Consider the following 23,900-nt stretch of genomic DNA (forward strand, 5'->3'; position numbering starts at 1 on the left):
AAGGAAAGATTTGTCTCAGGAGATTAGAAAGAAAATTATAGACAAGCATGTTAAAGGTAAAAGTTATAAGACCATCTCCAAGCAGCTTGATGTTCTTGTGACTACAGTTGCACATATTATTCAGAAATTTAAGATCCATGGGACTGTAGCCAACCTCCCTGGACGTGACCACGGGAGGAAAATTGATGACAAATCAAAGCGATGGATAATACGAATGGTAACAAAAGAGCCCAGAAAAACTTCTAAAGAGATTAAAGGTGAACTTCAAGCTTAAGGAACATCAGTGTCAGATCGCACCATCCGTCGTTGTTTGAGCCAAAGTGGACTTCGTGGGAGATGACCAAGGAGGACACCATTGTTGAAAAAAAAAAAATCATAAAAGAGCCAGACTGGAATTTGGCAAACTACATGTTGACCAACCACAAAGCTTCTGGGACAATGTCCTATGGACAGACACTAATGGAAGTTTTTGGCAAGGCACATGAGCTCCTATGTTCACAGATAGAAAAATGAAGCATATCAAGAAAAGAACACTGGACCTACTGTTAAACATGGAGGGGGCTCTGTAATGTTCTGGGGCTGCTTTGCTGCATCTGGCACAGGGTGTCTCATTCATCAGTCCCATAGACATTGGAATATTAAATTCCAATCACAGTGTAGTGAATGGAGGGATCTGCTTCTCTATTGTGTGTGGTGGTCTTGGCATAAGGGAAACCTGATGAGAAGTTAATCACCAGTTCTTTGGATGAATGATAAATGACTGCAGACAGATATGTCTAGTTGACAGAGTACTGTTCACACTGTTGTCCACTTGTTAGCAGAGATGAAGACAAACTATGCACCAGCTTTCTGCCTGTGAAGTGAGTGCTGTCATTCACTCTCAGTAAACCAGTATCCTAAACAAGGTGAAATATCGATACACAAAGCACATTGGAACATTATGGAACTTTTCCTTAGTGCTTATCCTTTTATTTAAAGGGGTTGTTCACTATTAGAAAATGACTTTGGGATATGTTCATAATCTGAGTGACTCACTCCAGGGCCTTGGGGTACTCTTTCCCGGGCCTTGAATCAGAAACTGCTTTCAAATTATGCCCCCTGCTGTTTCTAAAGCGGGCTTTACACGCTACGATATATCTAACGAGATGTCGGCGGGGTCACGTCGTAAGTAACGCACATCCGGCATCGTTAGTGATATCGTAGCGTGTGACAGCTATGAACGAGCAGAAATACTCACCTTCTCGTTCATCGTTGACACGTCGCTCATTTTCTAAAAATCGAACGTCCTGTTGTTCATCGTTCCCGGGGCAGCACACATCGCTCCGTGTGACACCCCGGGAACGATGAACTGCAGCTTACCTGCATCCCACTGGCAATGCTGAAGGAAGAAGGTGGGCAGGATGTTTACGTCCCGCTCATCTCCGCCCCTCCCCTTCTATTGGCCGGCCGCTGTGTGACGTCGGTGTGACGCCGAACGTCTGTCCCCCTTCAGGAAGAGGATTTCGCCGCCCACAGCGAGGTCGTTCAGAAGGTGAGTAGGTGTGACGGGGGGGTTACAGCATTGTGCGACACGGGCAACAAATTTCCCATGCCGCACAAACGATGGGGGCGGATGCGATCGCACGAGATATCTACGCGTGTAAAGCAGGCTTTACATCAGGGGACCTTTGCTTGACCCCAGGGGGGTGGCATCGCCATCTCCCATCCATGGTCGCTGTGATTGTCTGTTCAAATGTGAACCACCAACCACAGAGATCGCACTGTTTTTGAGACTGAAAAAAAATCCAGCAGCAGATGATAGGCTGGAGGCCAGCAACCCCTCCCCCCCCTCTCTGCAGCACTGATTGGTGCGATCGTGCTATAACACTCAATCGCTCCAATCAATGTTCAGGGGGAGCGATCTGACCTGGCGGTGACCGCCCTCCCCAGGCTTGTTTTGGCATCGAGAGCCCTCCCCTCAACATGACTGTGGCATCCACTGGCTGGTATTTGTTACACCAAGCCACCGCTGCTGTCCAGTTACCGCTCTTGCATCCTGCTGTCGCTGTAAGTATTGCGTGTTGCCCCAGTGCCGATCTGCGATTTCTCTGCTTATCTGCCGATCTCTCTATCTGTCCTCACCTGCGTGCAGTGCCCCTGCCGGTACTTGTAGTACAACGTCACGCCGCTGTCCAACCTATTTCCCCCCCTCCCCCCCGCTGATTTGCGATCTTTCTAAACCCCCCACCCCCCTGGATCTGCGATCTCTATCTTGCCCTGCCTTCTCCTCGGCATCTGCTGTTCCCCTCCAACATCCCCTATCTGCTGCCACTGGGTCATCCGTGGTTTTCATTAGTTTAATCGCATCTGTCTCCATTGCTGGGTACTTCCTAGTTCCTCGGTGAGCTATCTTTTTACTGCGTGCTGCTGCTCCTGTAATAAGCTGTCCACCATTCTGCCTTCTGCAATTGCTCTTGTCACTGATCCTCCTACTGCTCCTCTAGTCCTGTGAGTATATTTTTTTTTTTTATTTTTGTCCCTCATCCCCTGTCCCTTTTTTGCACCTTATCCGCTCGTACAAACGGCGATCCGTGCTAAATTTGGGCGGGATTTATTTTTATTTTTTTATTGTACCCGTATTTCCAATTGCTTTTTGCACCTCATCCGTGTGTGCGTCCTGCAGTGGCCCATCAGTGACGCACATCACTGATCGAGTCCTGTGCGTTTCAAAAGTCAAATGGCTCTCCTTGCCTTCTGAGCCCTGCCGTGTGCCTAAACAGTTGATTTCCACCACATATGAGGTGTCTGCGTACTCAGGAGAAATTGCACAGTAAATTGTATGGTGCATTTTTTTCCTGATACCATTGTGAGAAAAAAAGGCTAACTGGTTGAAGTAAGTTTTTTGTGATTTTAAAAAAAAATATATATATTTTCACTACTCAACATTATCAACTCCTGTGAAGCCCACTGGGGTTCAAGGTGCATGCCAAACATTTAGATAAATACCTTTAGGAGTCTAGTTTCCAAAAAGGGGTGACATGTGGGGGAACTCCATTGTTTAAGCACCTCAGGGGGTCTCCAAATGCAACATGGCGTACGTTAATTATTCCAGCTAATTTTGCGTTCAAAAATTGAAATGGCGCTCCTTCCCTTCCGAGCCCTGCTGTGCGCCCAAACAATTGATTTCCACCACATATGAGGTATGAACTGGGGCTAGAATTTACTTTTGCATGTCCCTGGATTTTTTATTCATTCTATCATTCCAAAATAGAAATAAAAAACTTTTTTATTCAATATAAGTCTGCTTTGGATTCATACATTTATTGCTATTGCTTGGTATTCCTAACCATCTGTGCGCTGGATCTCCACTACGGAACTGCAATATTGGTGAGCTGAACAATTTATTCTGTTTCTATTAATTTTATGATACATTTTTTCCTGATCTTTGTGAAAAAGCAAAATTTTATGGCTAAATTACCATTTTTGTGGAAAAAAGTAAAATTTTCATTTTTTCCTTCCACATTGCTTTGGTTCCTGTGAAGAACCTTAAGGGTTAATAAACTTCTTGGTTTTAAGCAGCTTGAGGGTGCAGTTTTTAGAATGGGGTCACTTTTGGGTATTTTCTGTCACCTAGGCCTCTCAAAGTCACTTCAAATGTGATGTGGTCCCTAAAAGAATGGTTTTGTAAATTTTGTTGGAAAAATAAGAAATTGCTGATAAACTTTGATCCCTTCTGACTTCCTAACAAAAAAAAAAAAATGTTTACAAAATTGTGCTGATGTAAAGTAGACATGTGGGGAAATGTTATTTAGTAACTATTTTGTGTAACATATCTCTCGGATTTATGGGCATAAAATTTTAAAGTTTAAAAATTGCAAAATTTTCAAAACTTATGCCAAATTTCCCAAATTTTCACAATACTGTAATCACAAAAGATAATGGCCTAAATTTACCACTATCATGAAATACAATGTCATGAAAAAACAATGTCAGACTCACCGGGATCCATTGAAGCGTTCCAGAGTTATAACCTCAAAGTGACACTGGTCAGAATTACAAAAAATGGTCCAGTTAGAAGGGTGTTTTAGTGGCCAGGGGTGAAGGGGTTAAGCAAGCGAGGTTTCAACTCCTATGTAATGAAAGTACACATAGTCCAGTACTGGAAGATATTCGCTGTTTCTTTTAAATGGCCATGAATTGTAAGTGTACAATGTTCTTCTATTCGCACAGGTTCCGTTGGCGCTACGAACATGAATGAGCACAGCTCCCGCTCACACGCCATATTCACGATCACCATCGAGTGCAGCGAGAAAGGTGCAGATGGCAATATCCATGTGCGAATGGGGAAGCTGCATCTTGTAGACCTGGCGGTATGAAAAGTTTTGTATTTTGAATGAATCTTCATTTTATTTTATTAACTGAAATATTACTAGAACAGTATAGAATTGATAATAAAAAGGGGAAATGATCAATGTCGTCTCAATAACCTTAGTCAATGTTTTGGTCATTAGATGAATTTTACAAAACTGAATTGTACTAGTAGTTTTTAGCATAAAAATTCTTCATAGTGTTGACCTTAAAGGGGTATTTCCATCTCCATTATCCTATCCCAATATGTAGTAGGTGTAATAATATTAGCAAATACCTCCAATGACAAATGTAGTATAGTTCTGATTCACTATGTCGCTACCTCATGTGCAGGGCATTGCAGGACCTTGGGTATCTATGGTTATGACCACGGGCAATTAACGAACTGTGACTATATGTGTAGTCGTAACCATGGATATCTAGGGTTCTGCAATGCCCTGCACATAAGGTATTTTCTAATATTATTTTCAGCGTAAAAACTGGAGAAAAACGGGGTTTTTTTGCCGCGCTAAGAAACCACGAGCATGTATAAAATAATTTGTTCTTTTATTTAGATCATTCCAACGCGTTTCAGAGACTCATCTGCCTCCTTCCTCATGGAAAAGAATCTAATATTATTATTATTATTATAATACCTACTACATGTTAGGATAGGATGTTGGAGATGGGAATAATGCTTTAATTCTTATTTTCCATAAACTGCCTGCTGTCATCTGTAATTCTCCTGAAGCAGCGGAGCTGAAGACATATTACAAGAAGTGAGCGGCCGGTTCTTTGTCTCACATAACCAAGGCACTCATGTCATTAGATAATTACCATTTAAATAAGGTTTATATCCCATGAGTCTATGCATATGTTGCTTTCACAGGGTTCAGAAAGGCAAGCCAAGACTGGGGCAACCGGACAAAGGCTGAAAGAAGCCACAAAAATCAACTTGTCCCTTTCCACATTGGGCAATGTAATCTCGGCCTTGGTTGATGGAAAAAGCACTCATGTGCCATACAGGAACTCCAAACTCACCCGATTGCTGCAGGATTCTCTGGGGGGAAACTCCAAGACAATGATGGTAGGTAGCTTTCTCCTCTACATACTTGAGACATGGCGGAAAAATCCCCGGCCTTGGCTGGAGTCACATGACCAGAGAGAATCTGGTGTGTTTTGCTGAGCAGAGGTTTGATCTGAGTGTCAGTATAGTGTTAAACACAGAAATGCTTGAGTATGCGTACTTGGCCATTTGTGAATCTTATCCACAAAACAATAGAGTAGGGCTGGGCAATTAATTATTTTAAGTCACCACTGAAGGTCAGCTCCATTGGGATTTTTATTAGCTCCACCCCCTTTGCTCCTGATAGTACTGTTTCTTCTCATTGGTAGAGCTGAGACTGTAGGAGGAAGAGGAGAGCTGGCAAGCTTAGTGAGAGCAGAATCCTGAGCGAGCAGGAGCTATTCAGGGAGATTAGCAGGAGAAGCTGTGTGGTGATTGGGATGGGGTGCCAAAGCTAAGCTCCGAAAGCTGTGGCCAACAGTCTGGGGAGCAGCATTAAGTAATTACACTACCATAAAATGTTCACTACTCCTCCTACCAAATTGTGCCTCAATACTAAAGTGTGTTATCAGTAACTCTTGAAGTTCTTCTCTATGTAATAGGGTTGACCCTTTTATTCCCGTCAGCACTTATCTAGTGTTCTATGTTCTGTCTTGTACAAAAGCAGCGGTAAGGAATAAAGGGGTTGTCCACTACTTGGTCAACCAACAACCCCTTCTCATTCCCCATGTTTGTCCCTGTTGTTACATCACATGAGCCCTGCACCCAATTAGCTGTGGCTTCTTTCTCCCCACCTTCCAACGCAACTCTTACTCTCTTGTGATTACTTATGCGTCCGAAGGTGGGAAGACTGACGCCACGGGAGCAAATGCCGACACCCCTGGAACAGTACGGGAGGGGAGTATAAGCTTTTTTAATTTTAACAGGGCCAAATATGGAGCATGAGAAGCGGGTTGTCCAAATAGTGGAAAAACCCCCTTTAAGCCATCACATGTGCCCCGTTCTGCATCTGTCCCCCTGTTTTCTCATGACCTCCATAAAGTTCTATAAAGTTTTTGGCACTTTGCATGTTTCTTCCATCCCTCCTTCCCCTGTGTGACTGACCAATCCTAACAACCCTAAAAGAACAAATAATAGTATGACATCAGTGTCGACAGAAATCTACTCCTGCTATATAGTTACATAGTTACTAAGGTTGAAAAAAGACCTAGGTCCATGCAGTTCAACCTTCCTCCACCAGTTCTACATTTGGTCACAAGTCATTTATAACCAACAATGTTGTGTGTAGTGAGGAAATCATCCAGCCCTTTTTTGAAAGCTGTTATAGTATCTGCCATTACAACCTCTTGTGGTCGGCATTCCACAGTCTGACTGCTCTAACTGTAAAGAATCCTTTCCTATTTAGCTGTCGGAATCGCTTTTCTTCCACTCGCAGTGAATGCCCCCTGGTCCTTAGTATTGTCTTCGGAAGAAATAAGTCATGTGCCAGTCCTTTATATTGACCACACATGTATTTATACATATAAATGAGATCTCCTCTGAGACGTCTTTTTTTCTAAGCTTAACATATCTAACTTTTTCAACCTGTCATCATATGGGAGGCCTTCCATTCCTTGTAGTAGTCTAGTTGCCCGCCTTTGAACTGACTCTAACTTCTGAATGTCCTTTTTAAAATGTGGAGCCCAAAACTGAATCCCATATTCCAGATGTGGCCTTACAAGTGATTTATAGAGGGGTAACAATACGTTGGGATCACGGGATCTAATCTCTCTTTTTATACAACCTAGAATCTTGTTTGCTTTTGCAGCTGCTGCTTGACATTGAGTGCTGCTGCTCAGCTTATTTATAATGAGAATACCCAAGTCCTTCTCCTGTTCTGTAGTCCCGAGTTTACTTCCATTTAATGTATACGCAGTTATAGGATTACTCCGTCCTAGGTGCATTACTTTACATTTATCAACATTAAATCTCATTTGCCAAGTATCTGCCCATTCTGACATCTTATCCAGATCTTTTTGTAATATTGTACTATCAAGGTCAGTTTTTAATATCTTACATAGTAGTTGCCTGGATCTACCCTCTTACCTTTCTTAAATATCGGTACCACATCAGCAATCCTCCAATCCTGAGGCACCAACCCTGTTACAAGCGAGTCTAAAAAGATGAGATACAGCGGTCTGTCAATTACGGAGCTCAATTCCCTCAATATTCGTGGATGAATGCCATCTGGCCCTGGGGATTTGTCAATGTTTAATTTACCCAGACGTAGGCATACTTCTTCTTGTGTTAAATTAATTATATCGGGTGGTGAACTTTGATTTTTCACTTGTTGAATGATGCCTGGTACAGTCAGTTCCTTGGTGAACACAGATGAGAAATGCCTATTTAATATCTCAGTCTTTTGTTTGTCCTCTATAACTAACTTGTTGTTATATTTTAAGGGGCCAATACTATCCTTTGTTTTCCTTTTGGCATTAATGTATTTATAAAAGATTTTGGGATTTATTTTAATGTCATTGGCGATTTTTGTTTCAGTAGCTAGTTTTGCTTGTTTGATTTCTTTTTTGCATTGCCTATTGATATCTTTATACTCCTGAAATGCTATTTCTGTATTCTCAGCCTTCAAGATTTTAAACGCCCTTTGTTTTTGTTTTATTATACTTTGTACAGTCTTATTTATCCATAGTGGTTTCTTTTTATTCCGGGACGTTTTATTACCAGAGGGTATACGTTTTTTACAGGACTCTAGCAGTATATCCTTAAACTTTCCCCATTTATGTTCAGTATCCCCAGTTACCATGACTCTGTCCCAATCTACACATTTAAGCTCTTCCCTTATTTTGTTGAAATCAGCTTTCCTAAAATTCCAGATTTTAGCATTTCTTCTTTTAAATGTTCTATTGAATATTACATTGAAGCTTACCATATTATGATCGCTGGTGCCCAAGTGCTCCCGGACCTGTAGATCTGAAATTGTATCCGGTCTATTTGACAGGACCAAATCTAGCAAATTATCTCCCCTCGTCGGTTCATCTACCTTCTGAGAAAGGAAAATGGTCCTGAATGGTAGATAAGAATTTACAGCTTTTAGCACAACCAGAAGATTCTATGTCCCACTGTATGTCTGGATAGTTGAAATCCCCCATAATAAGAACCGATTATTATTATTAGCTGCCTTTTCAATTTGTTCCAGCATTTCACCCTCTATTTGTTCAGGTATGTTAGGAGGCTTATAGCAAACTCCAATTAGCATTTTTCCATTATTCCCCTCCCCATGTACATTTACCCATACTGACTCTACATTGTTGCAGTTCCCCCCCAATGTCATCATTGAACACAGGTTTTAGGTTAGATTTGATAAATATACACACCCCACCACCTTTTTTGTCTTTCCTGTCCCTCCTAAATGTACTATAACCCTGTATGTTTGTCACCCAGTCATGGCTTTCATCCAGCCAGGTTTCCGTAATGCCCACCACATCATAATCCATGGTTTACATAACAGTCTCCAATTCATTCATTTTGTTTGCAAGACTTCTTGCATTTGCCAGTAGACATTTAACACCTTTATTACTCATAGCCTCCCTACGTTCCTTGCATGTCCCATCCCCCCCTAATCCTTCATTGACCCCTACCATCTCACTGTCTCTATCTGCTCTATCTATCCCCTTTTTGGCTCCACTACCCTCCCTCCCCCCAGATCCTAGTTTAAAAGCTCCTCCATCCGTCTGACCATTTTCTCCCCCAGCACAGCTGCACCTTCCCCATTGAGGTGCAGCCCGTCCCTACCGTAGAGCCTGTAGCCGACTGAGAAGTCAGCCCAGTTCTCCATGAACCCGAACCCTTCCTTCCTGCACCAATTTCTAAGCCATGTATTTATCTCCCTAAGCTCCCGCTGTCTTTCTAGTGACGCTCGTGGCACCGGTAGTATTTCTGAAAACACCACCTTGGAGGTCCTGGACTTCAGCTTCTCTCCTAGTTCCCTGTAATCATTTTTAAGGACCTTCCACCTGCCTCTAACTTTGTCATTAGTACCAATGTGCACCATGACCGCTGGGTTTTCCCCAGCCCCACCCAGCAATCTATCTATCCAATCCGCAATATGCCGAACCCGAGCACCCGGCAGACAACACACTGTTCGGCATTCACGGTCTCGGCGACAGATGACATTGTCTGTCCGCCTAATTATAGAGTCCCCTACCACTAACATCTGTCTGGGCTTTGCTGCACTCCTATTTCCCTCCTTCCTACAGCAGTTGTTTTCCTGGTTGCTAGGAGCAACGTCCTGCTGTAGTGACCCTAGTCTTGGCCTTTCATTCCTAATATCAGCCAAACAGGCATATTTACTAGGTTGTGCCAGGTCAGGACTAGGCTCCCTGACACTTTTCCCCCTACCTCTTCTTCTAACTGTTACCCAACCACCTACCTCTGGGTCCTGATCTTCTCCACCTCCACCCTCCTCCATATCGCTGGCCCCAGCCAGAGAAAGCTCCAGTGAGCTCTAAACTCCTCTCCAGGTTTGCAATGCCCCTGAGTGTTGCAAGCTGCTTATTTAGATCAGTTACCTTGGCTTCCAAATACGCAACATGCTTGCATCGAGTGCAGACATATTCACCCTCGAACGGCTTCTCAAGGCATGCATACATCTGACAAGATACACACCTGGTAGCATTGTCCATGGAGCACCTATTAAATGGGGATAAACGTTAAAGTAGAAAAACAAGGAAAAAAAACAAACGCTGGGAAACGTATAAGGATAAATTCAAACTATGTTCTTGTGTTAAACTATGTAATTGAGTTTAAACTATGCCACACTTTTATCTTCAAACCCTGCACACTTTGCTTCAGAACCTCGCACGCTATGATTTACGTCACATGATTGGCTGCAGATGTCCACACCTCCCTTATAAGCCCCACTCACTAAAAAATGGAGGTTATATTCAAAAATCATATATAGCTTTAAACAAATGGAGATTTTAATTTTAGGTAAAATCTCTGTGCTATAATAGAGTATTCACTCATATGTGAGGTGAGGAGCAGCATACACGATCTGTAGGCGCCTGACATGTGAGGACCATGGGGAGATAATAGAAGGGGTTTATAACTGCTCTTGTCTTCTCCAGTCAGCATCCTGCTCAATGAATGCTGAGTGGTGATGTTTTTATGTTTTATATGTAAAGAGATGTTTATAAATTGCACAGTAATTTTTGTGTTTCCAAAAAGCACCAAAAAATGATGGAATTTCTATTGCTTAAACCATGGCCTCCTACAACCGGTGGGGAAAAAAATGTTCTAGCCGACATGCACACACATTCCTAACTGTCAGGTCATGAAGACCATGTCCACTTTAATATACTGACTCAGGATCTTTTGTATTGAACAGTATATTGAGTATGTTAGCTATGACCTCATCTATTTGAAAAGGTTGTTCCTGGGTAGAGCTGATCGGACTCGCAAAAAACTGGGACCGGCGGATCACTGCTCAATTAAAAAAAACCCCGATCCGCTCCGGAATACGTTACCGTATAAGTCAATGGGGACCATAATCCAGAAATTAAAAACATTGGTGGAAGGGATAGGGGATAGGAGCGTGCGCAGTATACTCACCGAGGCTGTGTCATGGCGGCAAACTCCTTCTGGGCCACGCTATTCCTTTCCGAAGCTGATAATTCAAATTCACGGTTTTGCCCGCCCAACGGCGTGTGTAATTGGTTGCAGCATGGCAACTAACTGCAACCAATCAGGCACCAGGACGGCCGGTGGGCGGGGAAAGCAGTGCAAGTGTCTGCGGGTCAGTATGGTGAGCGTGCATTTAGACAAACACATGCGGCTTGCTCCTGTGAGAAGAGTGTGCGGCTGTGCCGGTGATGCGATGTCAGACTCGTACAAGTCTGGCATGACATCACCCAGCACGGCCTGTCGCTCTCTGAACATGAGCGTGCATGTAGACAAACACATGTGGCCCACTCCTGTGAGAAGATTGAGCAGCTGTGCTGGTGATGCGATGTCACTCGTGCGAGTCCCTCGCAAGTGTGACTCCGGCCTAAGAAAAACCGCATGCAGCTTTTTTTTTTTCATTTAAATAAGTGATTAAAAAAAAAACAAAAAAACGTCGCTGGGTGCTGGTATTCTCAGGCCGCAGCCGCCCGGTGTTGCCACATTCATTAGATATGGTAATCCCGGTGCTATACCGTTCCTGAATTGCCCTGGTTCGGTGGCAGTCGGGATAATGAGGGGTTAATAACAGCACACAGCTGCTACTAAACCCTAGATTAGTGATTGCAAAGGTATCTATGAGATAACTTAATCACTAACTTGTAAATGACAGTAAATAAACACATAGGTAAAGATGGTTGACCTCGGGGAGATCAACATCCAACACCGTGGAGACACCATCACGTGTTTCTCAATGCAGTGACACTAGAGCAAGGCCCCCTGGGAAAATATGCAAAACAAGAATGCCGCAGAGACACCATCACATGTTTCTCAACGCTAGCAGGAAACTAGCCAGATCTTTAACCAGGAAGGAACAACCACGAGAAGGGCAGTCTCCAGTCAAGGAAACCGCCTATACCAAAACGTGGTATCCATCCACAGACAGCTGTTTCGGGGTATTTGCCCCTCATCAGTGTGGAGTAGGATGCTGGCTAGTGGGAGCAATGCCTAGTAGAAGACTACATAGGTAAAGATGGTTGACCTCGGGGAGATCAACATCCAACACCGCGGAGACACCATCACGTGTTTCTCAACTCAGTGACACTAGAGAAAGGCCCCCTGGGAAAATATGCAAAACAAGATAAATATAGTAAAGATAGTAAATAAACACAGACACTGAGAAAATTCCTTTATTTGGAATAAAATATAAAAACACACCCTCCTTCACCACTTTATTAACCCCAAACAGTGTGCTGGTCCGGCGTAATCCACATGAGGTCCCTCGCCGCATCCAGCTCTGCTACATGTCACAGCTAGCAGCTATAGAGAATGACCGCCGGCTGTGAGTGTAGCGATGAGCGATGACTGCAGGCAGACGCTGTCACAGGCTGGGGGGCGCGTCCGCCTGCAACCAATCACAGACGACAGGACGTCCGTTGGGCGGTTAAAGCACGGAAATCTGTGTGCATGCGATGAGCCTATTGCGCAGTACAGAAAGTGAATGCACGACCCGGAAGCAGTTTGCCACCATGACACCAAGTCTCGGTAAGTATTGTTTTCCTTATTTTCCCTTTAATTTCCCCAGTGCCGAATCCGGATCGTGCACCCGAAATCCCGCGCCCAGGTCCGGCACCCGGGCATCTTTGAAACCGCGCAGATCCAGACTTTTACAGTCCGGATCCGCTCAGCCCTAGTCCTGGGTTATCAGCTGTGTATGTAGGCATTAGTCATTGTAATTATGCTGATTGTAATGAGATCTAACATATGTTTACTGATGCATCTCTCAAATACTGAGATCTAAATTAACCAGTGCATACAGTTCTGCCAAAAATTAAGAGTCCACTGCAAAATTTTCAGTTTTTCTGATTTTCTCTTTAGGTATAATTTTGAGTAAAATGTAAATTGTTCTATTATTCTATAAACTACTGACAATATTGCTCCGAATTTCCAAGCAAAACATTTTGTATTTATTTTCTGAAAATGAGAAATGGTCAAAATAACAATAAAATGAAATGCTTTCAGACCTCAAATAATGCAAGAAAACAAGTTATTAATCATTTAGAAACAACAATACTAATGTTTTAACTTTAACTTTAAAAGCTGCATACAAGATTATCCTGGAAAAACAGGCGCTTTCTTCTGCTCAAGCAATGTTCCCCAACTCTGAGGACTGGTGTTCCCAGCAGGACAATGCGCCATGCCACACAGCTAGGTCAATCAGTGTGTGGATCAAGGACCACCACATCAAATCCCTATCATGGCTAGCCCAATCTCCAGACCTGAACCCCATTGAAAACCTCTGGAATGTAATAAAGAGGAAGATGGATAGTCACAAGCCACCAAACAAATAAGAACGGCTTACATTTTAGCGCCAGGAGTACCATAAGGTCACACCAAAAGCAGTGTGAAAGACTGGTGGAAAGCATGCCAAGACACATGAAAGCTGTGATTTAAAAATCATGGTTAATCTTCTTTGGCAACATTCAAGCCCTTAGACTGACGAGTAATGTGGATGTTGGTGCAATAACATGGTCAGACCATGCGCAAATGACTCTCACCCTAGATCAGACAACCTCACGTACAAGAGTCTGCCACTGGAGGAGGCTCAATGAGTCCCTCCTCAAGAGAGCACCCTACAGAGACAAATTGGAAGCGGGGCTGATAGAATACTTCAAGAATAACGAGGGGTCAGTGCCTAATTTTTCTACTGTTTGGGAAGCCCATAAGGCCGTTTTTAGAGGGCAATGTATAGCATTAAGCTCCCGCATTAAAAAAGATTGACTTTATCAGAGAGACCAGCTCCTCCGAAGTCTCCGAGAATTAGAAAATAGGATGACCCTTAACCCATCAATACGTGCCCTCAGAGAAATAGTAAAGACCCGTGCCCAACTGAAGGACCTAGCGGTCAATACAACAGAAAAATTACTACTTTATAGTAAGCATAAATACTATGACAAAGGAAATAAATCTCATTCCCTTTTAGTTCGCCAACTTAGAGAGGTTAGAGGGAACTCATCCGTTTATGCCTTAAGAGATGTGGGGGGGAATATCCTCTATGACCCTACTAAAGTTGCAAAGATATTCCAGGATTATCTGTCTAAACTGTATTCCTTGCCTAGCTCCCTTCTCGCAGACCAAGCAAAACAGAGGGAATTGATTCACTCTTTTCTCGAGCAGTGTAAGCTACCTACTCTTACTAGGAGTGCTATAGATACACTGAATGAAGAAATCATGGGTGGAGAGGTGCTTAAATTACTTCCTAATGGGAGGTCGCCGGGTCCAGACGGTCTGACGTACTTCTATTACAAGGCATTTGCGGATCGACTCGCCCCCTATTTAGTTAAACTATTTAATGGTTTCCTCATGGGCTCCCCTATACCCAAAAGTATGTTGCATTCATATATTACACTTATACCCAAACCAGGGAAGGATGCTATGGAATGTGCCAATTACAGGCCTATAGCACTCCTTAATGCTGATTTAAAAATTTTTACTAAATTATTGGCCCTACGCCTTTCGGTCCTACTCCCTCACCTAATACATAAAGACCAGGTGGGTTTTGTCCAATGTAGACAGAGAGGGGACAACACCAGGAAGATTATTGACTTAGTGGAGGTTGTCAATAAGATGGAGAATGAGACACTCCTTCTCAGTTTGGATGTGGAGAAGGCGTTTGATCGTCTGGGGTGGCAGTTTATGTTTGAGACGTTGCGTCATTTTGGAATTTCGGGTGCATTAATTACTGCCCTGAAAAGTCTATATTCATGCCCCTCAGCTTCGGTCAAGCTTCCTTATGCCACATCCCAACCATTTCAGATACATAACGGCACTCGTCAGGGATGTCCGTTGTCCCCTCTTCTTTGTTATGTGCATTGAGCCATTGGCTGCTGCTATTCGCATGGACCCTAATATCCGTGGGGTATTGGTGCGAAACAAAGAGTTTAAGTTATCTTTATATGCAGATGATGTATTGATATTGTCCCATCCACATATCACCCTTCCGAATTTGCATACTCTATTATTACAATTTGGAAGGCTGTCAGGGTATAAGGTTAACCAGAGCAAATCTGAGGCTCTACCCCTTAATATTCCGCAGGCGCGGGTGTCCTCCTTGCGAGAAAACTACAACTATAAATGGAAAGATACATCCTTGACATACCTGGGGATACAACTAACATCGAAGTATAAGCTCTTATATCAACATAACTATCCTAGATTATTTACTGAACTAAAAAGACTCCTACTCAATTGGAACAAGCTCCCACTGTCTTTATTTGGAAGAATCTCCGCTGTTAAAATGTCTGTTGTGCCAAAGCTGCTTTATTTATTTGAGACCCTTCCGGTGTGTCTACTATACAAAGAATTACGCAATATATAGTTCATTATACTTCAATTCGTTTGGGCCCATAAGAGACATAGAATTAACAAAATTACTTTGGTGGACAGTAGACTGAGGGGAGGACTGGGGGTCCCTGATATAACTATTACTGGGCAGTACACTTACGTCACATCCCTACATGGTCTAATCGCTGTGCCTTCTCTAGATGGATGGAAATAGAGAAGCTATGGCTAGCCCCAACGCATCCCAACTCTTACCTCTGGGGTACCTCATCTAATAAGCCTGACCCACATACCCTGGGCCCTATAGACTTCACTAAGAAGATCTGGGATTGCTGTGTAACAAAAATTTCCACTTAAATCTGATTGCTTTCCTTTGACTTCCTTTCTTTTTAACCCCAAGATGCCAGATGGTATGCAAGGTGCAGCAACTAAGACATTGTTCGACAGGAAGCTCTTTTGTTTTGCTGACATAGTAGACCCACACTCCAGGGTCCTTCTCCCTTACGCCACCATATCAGCTAATTTTAATCTCCCTGGCAACTCTCAATATAGGTACCTACAAGTTAGACACCTGATGCGCTCCCTTTTTTCCTCCCTAGAAGTCTCTACCCCTACACTGTTTGAAAGATTATGCACAGCTGGGGTCTCCACCAAGGGCCTTATTCGGACATATATCGTATTTTAATTACTCCCTACCCAGAAGACAAGCCAAATCATACATATATGAGTAAATGGGAGGATTTCCTTGGTGAGACCATTTTTTTATGTATCTGGAAACGGATTTGGGATACTGCCTCAACAACATCCTTGTGCTATGTCTATAAGGAGAACCAGTATAAATTACCCATGTGTTGGTATCACACCCCATCACTACTACATAAACTAAATCCGGTTATACCTGATAACTGCTGGAGATGTGGTACTACAGGGGGAGATATACCGCACATATTCTGGGTATGCCCAAATATCCAATGCTTCTGGAAGTTGGTACAATCTCTTATTTACAAAGTAGCCGATCTTAAGATACCCTTAGATCTTAAATTCTATCTATTGAATATTCCACATGTCCAGTTGGGGAGGAGAGTGAAGTTACTGTTACATATAACCACAGCAGCCAGATGTCTGCCCGTAACTGGAGGTTAGCCCATCCGCCCTCACTTAATGATCTCCATTCTAGGATCCAAGATGTGAGGAGGATGGAGTATCTATCCCCCATGTCAAATAATGGTGGAAAATTTTGAGTGTTTGGTCCCTTTGGGATACTTACTGGGCCAATAAAGAATGATAGCTCAGCATGGTCCTGATGGAAGTTTGATATACTCATCCTCCCTAGTTCGTCCCCTCTTTCCCTATGTCTCCTTGTCTAGTATTGTCTTGTCACATTCTTTGTTTCTAATATATCAATGTATAATATGATATGTGTCCTGATTTATGGTTTAAAATTACTGCTCACATGTTTGTGGGCCATATCCATGTATTTTCTCTGTTTGTTTTGAAAAATTCAATCAAATATTCAGTTAAAAAAAAAAAATCATGGTTAATCCACAAAATATTGATTTCTGAACTCTTCCTGAGGTAAAACATTATTAGTATTGTTGTTTCTAAATGATTCTGAACTTTTTTCTTTGCATTATTTGAGGTATGAAAGCAATGTGCTTTTTTTGTTATTTTGACCATTTCTCATTTTCAGAAAATAAATACAAAATTTATTGCTTGGAAATTCGGAGACATGTCAGTAGTTTTATAGAATAAAAGGGCAGTTTACATTTTACTCAAAAACATACCTATAAAGAGAAAAATCAGAAAAACTGACAATTTTGCAGTGGTTTCTTAATTTTTGCCAGAGCTGTATGTGATAAACTCAAATCCATCAAAGTCTTTGAGATGTAATTGTGTATATGTGTAGTACGTACGTTTTAACACCTTACCCAAATCAAATAGTTGTTGGCCACTAAATAAAAGAAAACAATTCTGCAATGATGTTTACTAAGTTATTCTATGAAAAATGAAGATATTTGGTGTTCACCATAAAATCTTTCTCATAGCCTCCATGGTTCTTGTGTCCCACAATGAATGCTGACACGAAGAATACATTTTATATATAAAAAAACTGACTCCTCCCAAACAGGCTACAGTGCTGGCCAAACGTATTGGCACCCCTGCAATTCTGTCAGATAATACTCAGTTTCTTCCTGAAAATGATTGCAATCACAAATTCTTTGGTATTTTTATATTCATTTAATTTGTCTTCAATGAAAAACAATAAAAAAAATTGTCATAAAGCCAAATTGGATATAATTCCACACCAAACATAAAAAAGGGGGTGGACAAAAGTATTGCCACTGTTTGAAAAATCATGTGATGCTTCTCTAATTTGTGTAATTAACAGCACCTGTAACTTACCTGTGGCACCTAACAGGTGTTTGTTGGCAATAACTAAATCATACTTGCAGCCAGTTGACATGGATTAAAGTTGACTCCACCTCTGTCCTTGTGTGTACCATATTGAGCATGGAGAAAAGAAAGTAGACCAAAGAACTGTCTGAGAACTTGAAAATCCAAATTGTGAGGAAGCATGGGCAATCTCAAGGCTACAAGTCCATTTCCAAAGACCTGAAAGTTCCTGTGTCTATGGTGCGCAGTGTCATCAAGAAGTTTAAAGCCCATGACACTGTGGCTAACCTCCCTAGATGTGGAAGGAAAAAAAAAATTGACGAGAGATTTCAACACAAGATTGTGCGGATGGTGGATAAAGAACCTCGACTAACATCCAAACAAGTTCAAGCTGCCCTGCAGTCAGAGGGTACAACAGTGTCAACCCGTACTATCCGTCGGCATCTGAATGAAAAGGGACTGTATGGTAGGATACCCAGGAAGACCCCACTTCTTACCCCGAGACATAAAAAAGCCAGGCTGGAGTTTGCCAAAACTTACCTGAGAAAGCCTAAAACGTTTTGGAAGAATGTTCTCTGGTCAGATGAGACAAAAGAGCTTTTTGGGAAAGCCATTAACGTAGAGTTTACAGGAAAAAAAAAAGAGGCATTCAAAGAAAAGAACACGGTCCCTACAGTCAAACATGGCGGAGGTTCCCTGATGTTTTGGGGTTGCTTTGCTGCCTCTGGCACTGGACTGCTTGACCGTGTGCATGGCATTATGAAGTCTGAAGACTACCAACAAATTTTGCAGCATAATGTAGGGCCCAGTGTGAGAAAGCTGGGTCTCCCTCAGAGGTCAATGGGTCTTCCAGCAGAAGAATGACCCAAAACACACTTCAAAAAGCACTAGAAAATGGTTTTATAGAAAGCACTGGAGACTACTAAAGTGGCCAGCAATGAGTCCAGACCTGAATCCCATAGAACACCTGTGGAGAGATCTCAAAATGGCAGTTTGGAGAAGGCACCCTTCAAATCTCAGGGGCCTGAAGCAGTTTGCCAAAGAAAAATGGTCTAAAATTCCAGGAGAGCATTGTAAGAAACTCATTGATGGCTACCGGAAGCGGTTGTTCGCAGTTATTTTGGCTAAAGGTTGTGCAACCAAGTATTAGGCTAAGGGTGCCAATACTTTTGTCTGGCCCATTTTTGGAGTTTTGTGTAAAATGATCAATGATTTGAGTTTTGTTTCATTCTCTTTTGTGTTTTTTCATTGCAAAATAAATGAAGATAATAATCCCAAAGAATTTGTGATTGCAATTATTTTCAAGAAGAAACTGAGTATTATCTGACAGAATTGCAGGAGTGCCAATACTTTTGGCCAGCACTGTATACCTGGCTGCTGACAGGCAGTTTTTCATTTAGTGCAAAAGCAGCAGGAGTAACCCCAAGTCCCCCAAAACAAAGGAGGATGCTGTGTCCACCCAATGAAGGCTACAAGAGAGATTTTATGGTGAGCACCAAAAATCTTAATTTCTCAGAGGCTTTATTGTGAGACACAGGAACCATGGGATATGTCCTAAAGCATTCTTCAACACCAGTACTGCAGGCGGAATAATAGCAATCTCCCTAAGCACCTGCCAATTGTATTACCCTTCCAGACACACAAGTAAGAGATCTACAAAGATTCTATGGAAATAGAGCGGTGTCTGACAGCCGACATCAGTTGCTGCGGTTCACCCCAACATTTGGGAGATTGGCAAGTTGTTAAAGTGTGTTAATAAATAATTTAAGTTAATATTCTTTAATTTTTGTTAAAAATATGTAATTACACGACTGGCCACTAGTTGCCGGTAGTGGCCAGGTTAAAGGGACTTGACAGCAGGATGGACACCTATATACTGTACTAATTACATATCTGTATTTGTCTTTGTTGATTTCATGCTGCACCATTGGGCATAGTTCATTGTATATTGGAGTTTTCACCTATTCAGAGTGCTTTCTTTGTATATTCTTAGGAATCAGTCAAGTCCAAAAGGAGTCTGCACGCACAGATCAGTCCTGCCCAGTCTCCCAATAGCATATATACAGAGTCATGACTGACGTTTGTGATTTGTCCCTTACGCTCTCATACCTGAAATCTAACTCTCGCGGGAGCTTGTGAAAAGGCACATTTGAGCCCTCGCAGTGGACTTCTGCCTACATGCCCTAGGCTTATGGTCTTACTGTGAATGCCCAGGAAGTCCATCAGAACCACTCAAAATCCCACAGACCTAAGCCCAACAATGGGGTGCCTGAAATAAAATCACGGTCAAAAGACAAATGCAACCATGTAATTAGGTTATTGGTATCGATCCTGCTGTCAGGCTGCTGTAAAATGACATTGGCAAGCTATGGAATCACTAACATACGTGTGTTAAGTTGCAATGTATAGCTAAGCGAAGTAAAACAAGCAAGTAATTGGATTCATATTCTATATTTTATTGAACCCCCGTTCTGTCTTTCAGTGTGCAAACATTGGCCCAGCAGATTACAATTACGATGAGACGATCAGCACTCTGCGTTACGCTAACAGAGCGAAAAATATCAAGAACAAAGCTAGAATTAATGAGGATCCCAAAGACGCACTTCTGCGCCAATTTCAGAAAGAGATTGAAGAACTTAAAAAGAAACTTGAAGAAGGTAAAAAGTAAATTATCTTATAATTTATCATAAATATGTGGGACACCGTACTGCACATGTAATACTGAGTACTGAATTCATGAGGCTTCAATCTGCTTGTGTAGGAGAGGAAATCTCTGGCTCTGATGACAGCGGTGCAGATGATGATGACGATGAGGATGGGGAGATTGGGGAAGATGGAGAAAAGAGGAAAAGACGAAGAGGTAAGATCTAAAATCCGCCTGTATCTCTTCTTTTATCATTGTTGCATTTCTCAGCTAATATTTATATCATGAAACTTTTTTCGCACCAGGGTCTTTCCTTGGCAGCTGCATGTATAGTTAGGCATTGATGGCTATTAATGGCTGGTATAGTTTGTAGTCTCTATGCTGCTTTATTGAAATAAACAAGCAGTCATGCGCTGCCAACATGGCTAGTAAGGTGCACATCTCCCTGCGTACATACTACTCAAATCTAGGAAACTGCAACCAAACCCATAGGCTACATGCGCACAGTGCATCTCTGTGATGACCACAAAGATGCAGCCTGCGGTGACCACAAAGATGCAGCCTGCGGTGACCACAAAGATGCAGCCTGCGGTGACCACAAAGATGCAGCCTGCGGTGACCACAAAGATGCAGCCTGTGGTGACCACAAAGATGCAGCCTGTGGTGACCACAAAGATGCAGCCTGCGGTGACCACAAAGATGCAGCCTGCGGTCCTAGAAACGCTGCCTGGGGCTCAAAAACGCATAAAAAACACATGTATTTGTTATGTATTTTTAACAATGCGTTTTTTTATCCAATGGATGGAAAGTAATTGTGACTGTAAAGTCTGAACCCCTCAGATTCAAAGGTACCTGAGTGCCGGGCCCAGCACTCAAGTAATAAAAAAAAAAAAAGAAAAAAATAATGAAGCAAGCGAGCTGTACTTACCGAGTCACCAGCACAGCTGTAACTGCTCCTGCGGCCTTTCATTACCTTCTGGAGCCACTCATTAGTCTCATACTTATTCACTGCTTCCCCCACCCACTGGCGTCTGTGATTGGTTGCAGTCAGACGCGCCCCCACGCTGAGTGACAGCATGTCTGACTTCCAATTTCAGGCCGGTCTGTGGGTGTATCATACAGTAAAAATAAAAAAAAAAAAATTGTCGTAGGGTCCCACCATATTATGCTACCTAACATAGCAAAGCCTATGGTTGCAGGCTCCAGCTCCTAGCCGTGATCTTATCTTGGCTCTTCATCAAAGTAAGAGGAACCGCATGCTGTCCCCCCCAATTTTGATACCCAGCCAAGCTAAAGCCAGACAGCTGGGAGCTGGTATTCTCAGGCTGGGGAGACCCGTGCTTATTGGGCCACCCCACCGTAAAAATTATCAGCCTGCAGCCACCCAGTATTTATAAAACAAAAAAAGTATATAGAAACACCATTTTATAACCAGGTAAGTAGCAAAGGTCACTCCCAATCATTATCAATTACAATCTAGAGAAATAGGAGCATATAGAAACCCATAGATGAGAATAAATGATACAAAGAAAATCCTCTTTACCAAAGTGGAAACATTTATATTCATCAAATATATTTCAAGAGGATTATACTGTAAATATTTTATAAGTATAAGAATAGTGTAGCTACAGGTGTACAAACAGAGAATCCTAAAAGACACACCACCGATCCGTACACCCATTAGTCAAGTACTCCCTAACAATAGTATCAAAAATGTAAACATGTATACATATAGGTCTACAGCAATGGAACATCTGGATGCCTTGTCTTACCACCAAAGAAGCACTAGATGGTGCCAGAGATCCGAGGTGAGCAGGACAAGGAGTAGATACTCATTGAATGATTACTACGAGCAGCCAGCCTGGGTGAGCAGGGTGGATGTGACGCTCGCCAATACACATTTCACAAAGGCTTTCTCTGGGGGGCCACAACAAAGTGTGTGATGTGCTGTATTATATAGATGAGTCACAGGTCGTGTCCACTGCTTAATTGGCCACATGAGGGGGCGTCATCGGGTACTCCCAGGGTATCACGCGGGTGCAGTAATCACTTCCTGAGTCGTCACACAGGACCAAAGTTATACTGTACAGCGGTTATCAGCACTGGACATGTATAGGGATACCTCCGTGCATGCATGCCCAAGCGGTGGTCCTCTCATTCAGGGCAAACCTAAATAATGACCTCCATTATTCCTCAAAATGGTAAATTGGTGGTAAGTTATAGGACGTAGATATAAAGCTGAGCACCATAACATCCCCATCTGCCTAAAAAGAATACTCCGGTGAGACCATGGCTCAGTGAAAGGACCAGTACCGAGATCTCACATGGACAGTTTAATTCAGGGCAACAGTGTGGGCAAAAGCAGATACAAACTGTGATTGTAACTTGTGATTATAAGGTAGAGATATCAAGGTAAATTACAACCGTCTTAAAAAAACTTGAGGGCATTCATGTAGGACCATGGGCCAGCTGGGAAGGCCAGCAGCGCGGTCTCACATGACAATCCCAGTAACCATAAAGATTTACTTAAGTGTCATCCACAGACAGTAGTATACAAACATGGAGAATACAAAATCATCAGGATGTCATTCCCAGTCCTTCCGGGGTGGATGATATTTATACTGTCCTGCTGACATGGCCAAGTCCAGATAAGGGATTGATTAGATGTAATGGTCTCTTGCTCCACATAGCATGATGGATATTCGGCATCTCCCATTCCACAAACCGTAGAGAATCCACGCGCAGGAACACCTACAGGTACAGTACAGTAAAAAGTGAACTAAAAACCATAACAAAAAAAAAGCACACAAATTAGAATCATGTATAGTTGATGGCAAAAAGAAAGACATAAAATTGGATTACAAGGCAGGTGCTATAAGAAATATAAATCACAATAACCTTGATTATAAAAATGGGGCGAATGTAAGTTTCTCATTTAGGCTTTTTGGTGACGTGTAATACCACAATCCACCGAAACTCCAATTGTGCTGGGGTCCGTTTATAGTTACCTGCCTGGAGTCTAAATGCACCTTATCGATCCCTCTCACTTTTAACCCCGCGGGGGTTTGCAGTTGTGATACACATTAAAGTGCCGAGGAATAGTTTTAAGGGATTCCAAATCAGAGATATGCTTTGCTGCCATAATATCTTACATGTTGTCAAACACTGATATGAAGTTGCATCGAGGTCAGGCCCACATAAACCACACCATAGTCACATCTGGCGTAATAAATAATGTGGTCAGTACTGCATGAGATGTAGTGCTTGATCTCGAATTCCCTCGAACCATATGCGAGATAAAAGAAGTGTGGCTCTCTATATTCCTACATCCAAACACGAGCCACACGGATAGCAGACCCATTTGGGTTTCCCTGTGTACAATGAAGGGGTAGTTTTACATGTGTAATGGCTATGTATTAGTAGGTCTCTGAGATTTTTACCCCTTCCGGCTGCTAGAAGAGGGTGGTTCGGAAG

General features: G+C 42.5%; 1 protein-coding gene across 3 annotated transcripts in view; it reads left to right on the top strand.

The window, feature by feature from the left end:
* KIF3A (kinesin family member 3A) overlaps window positions 1–23,900 on the top strand; it is a 178,778-nt gene that overhangs the window by 15,210 nt on the left and 139,668 nt on the right. For all 3 annotated transcript variants that reach the window (XM_075344580.1, XM_075344579.1, XM_075344581.1), the window contains exons 6-9: window positions 4,210–4,349; window positions 5,216–5,413; window positions 20,265–20,439; window positions 20,544–20,642. In XM_075344580.1, the coding sequence (XP_075200695.1) occupies window positions 4,210–4,349; window positions 5,216–5,413; window positions 20,265–20,439; window positions 20,544–20,642 (612 nt within the window). The remainder of the gene's footprint in view (window positions 1–4,209; window positions 4,350–5,215; window positions 5,414–20,264; window positions 20,440–20,543; window positions 20,643–23,900) is intronic.

The sequence above is a fragment of the Anomaloglossus baeobatrachus genome, chromosome 4 (genome assembly GCF_048569485.1).
Source record: "Anomaloglossus baeobatrachus isolate aAnoBae1 chromosome 4, aAnoBae1.hap1, whole genome shotgun sequence".
In the NCBI taxonomy this organism is placed as follows: domain Eukaryota; kingdom Metazoa; phylum Chordata; class Amphibia; order Anura; family Aromobatidae; genus Anomaloglossus; species Anomaloglossus baeobatrachus.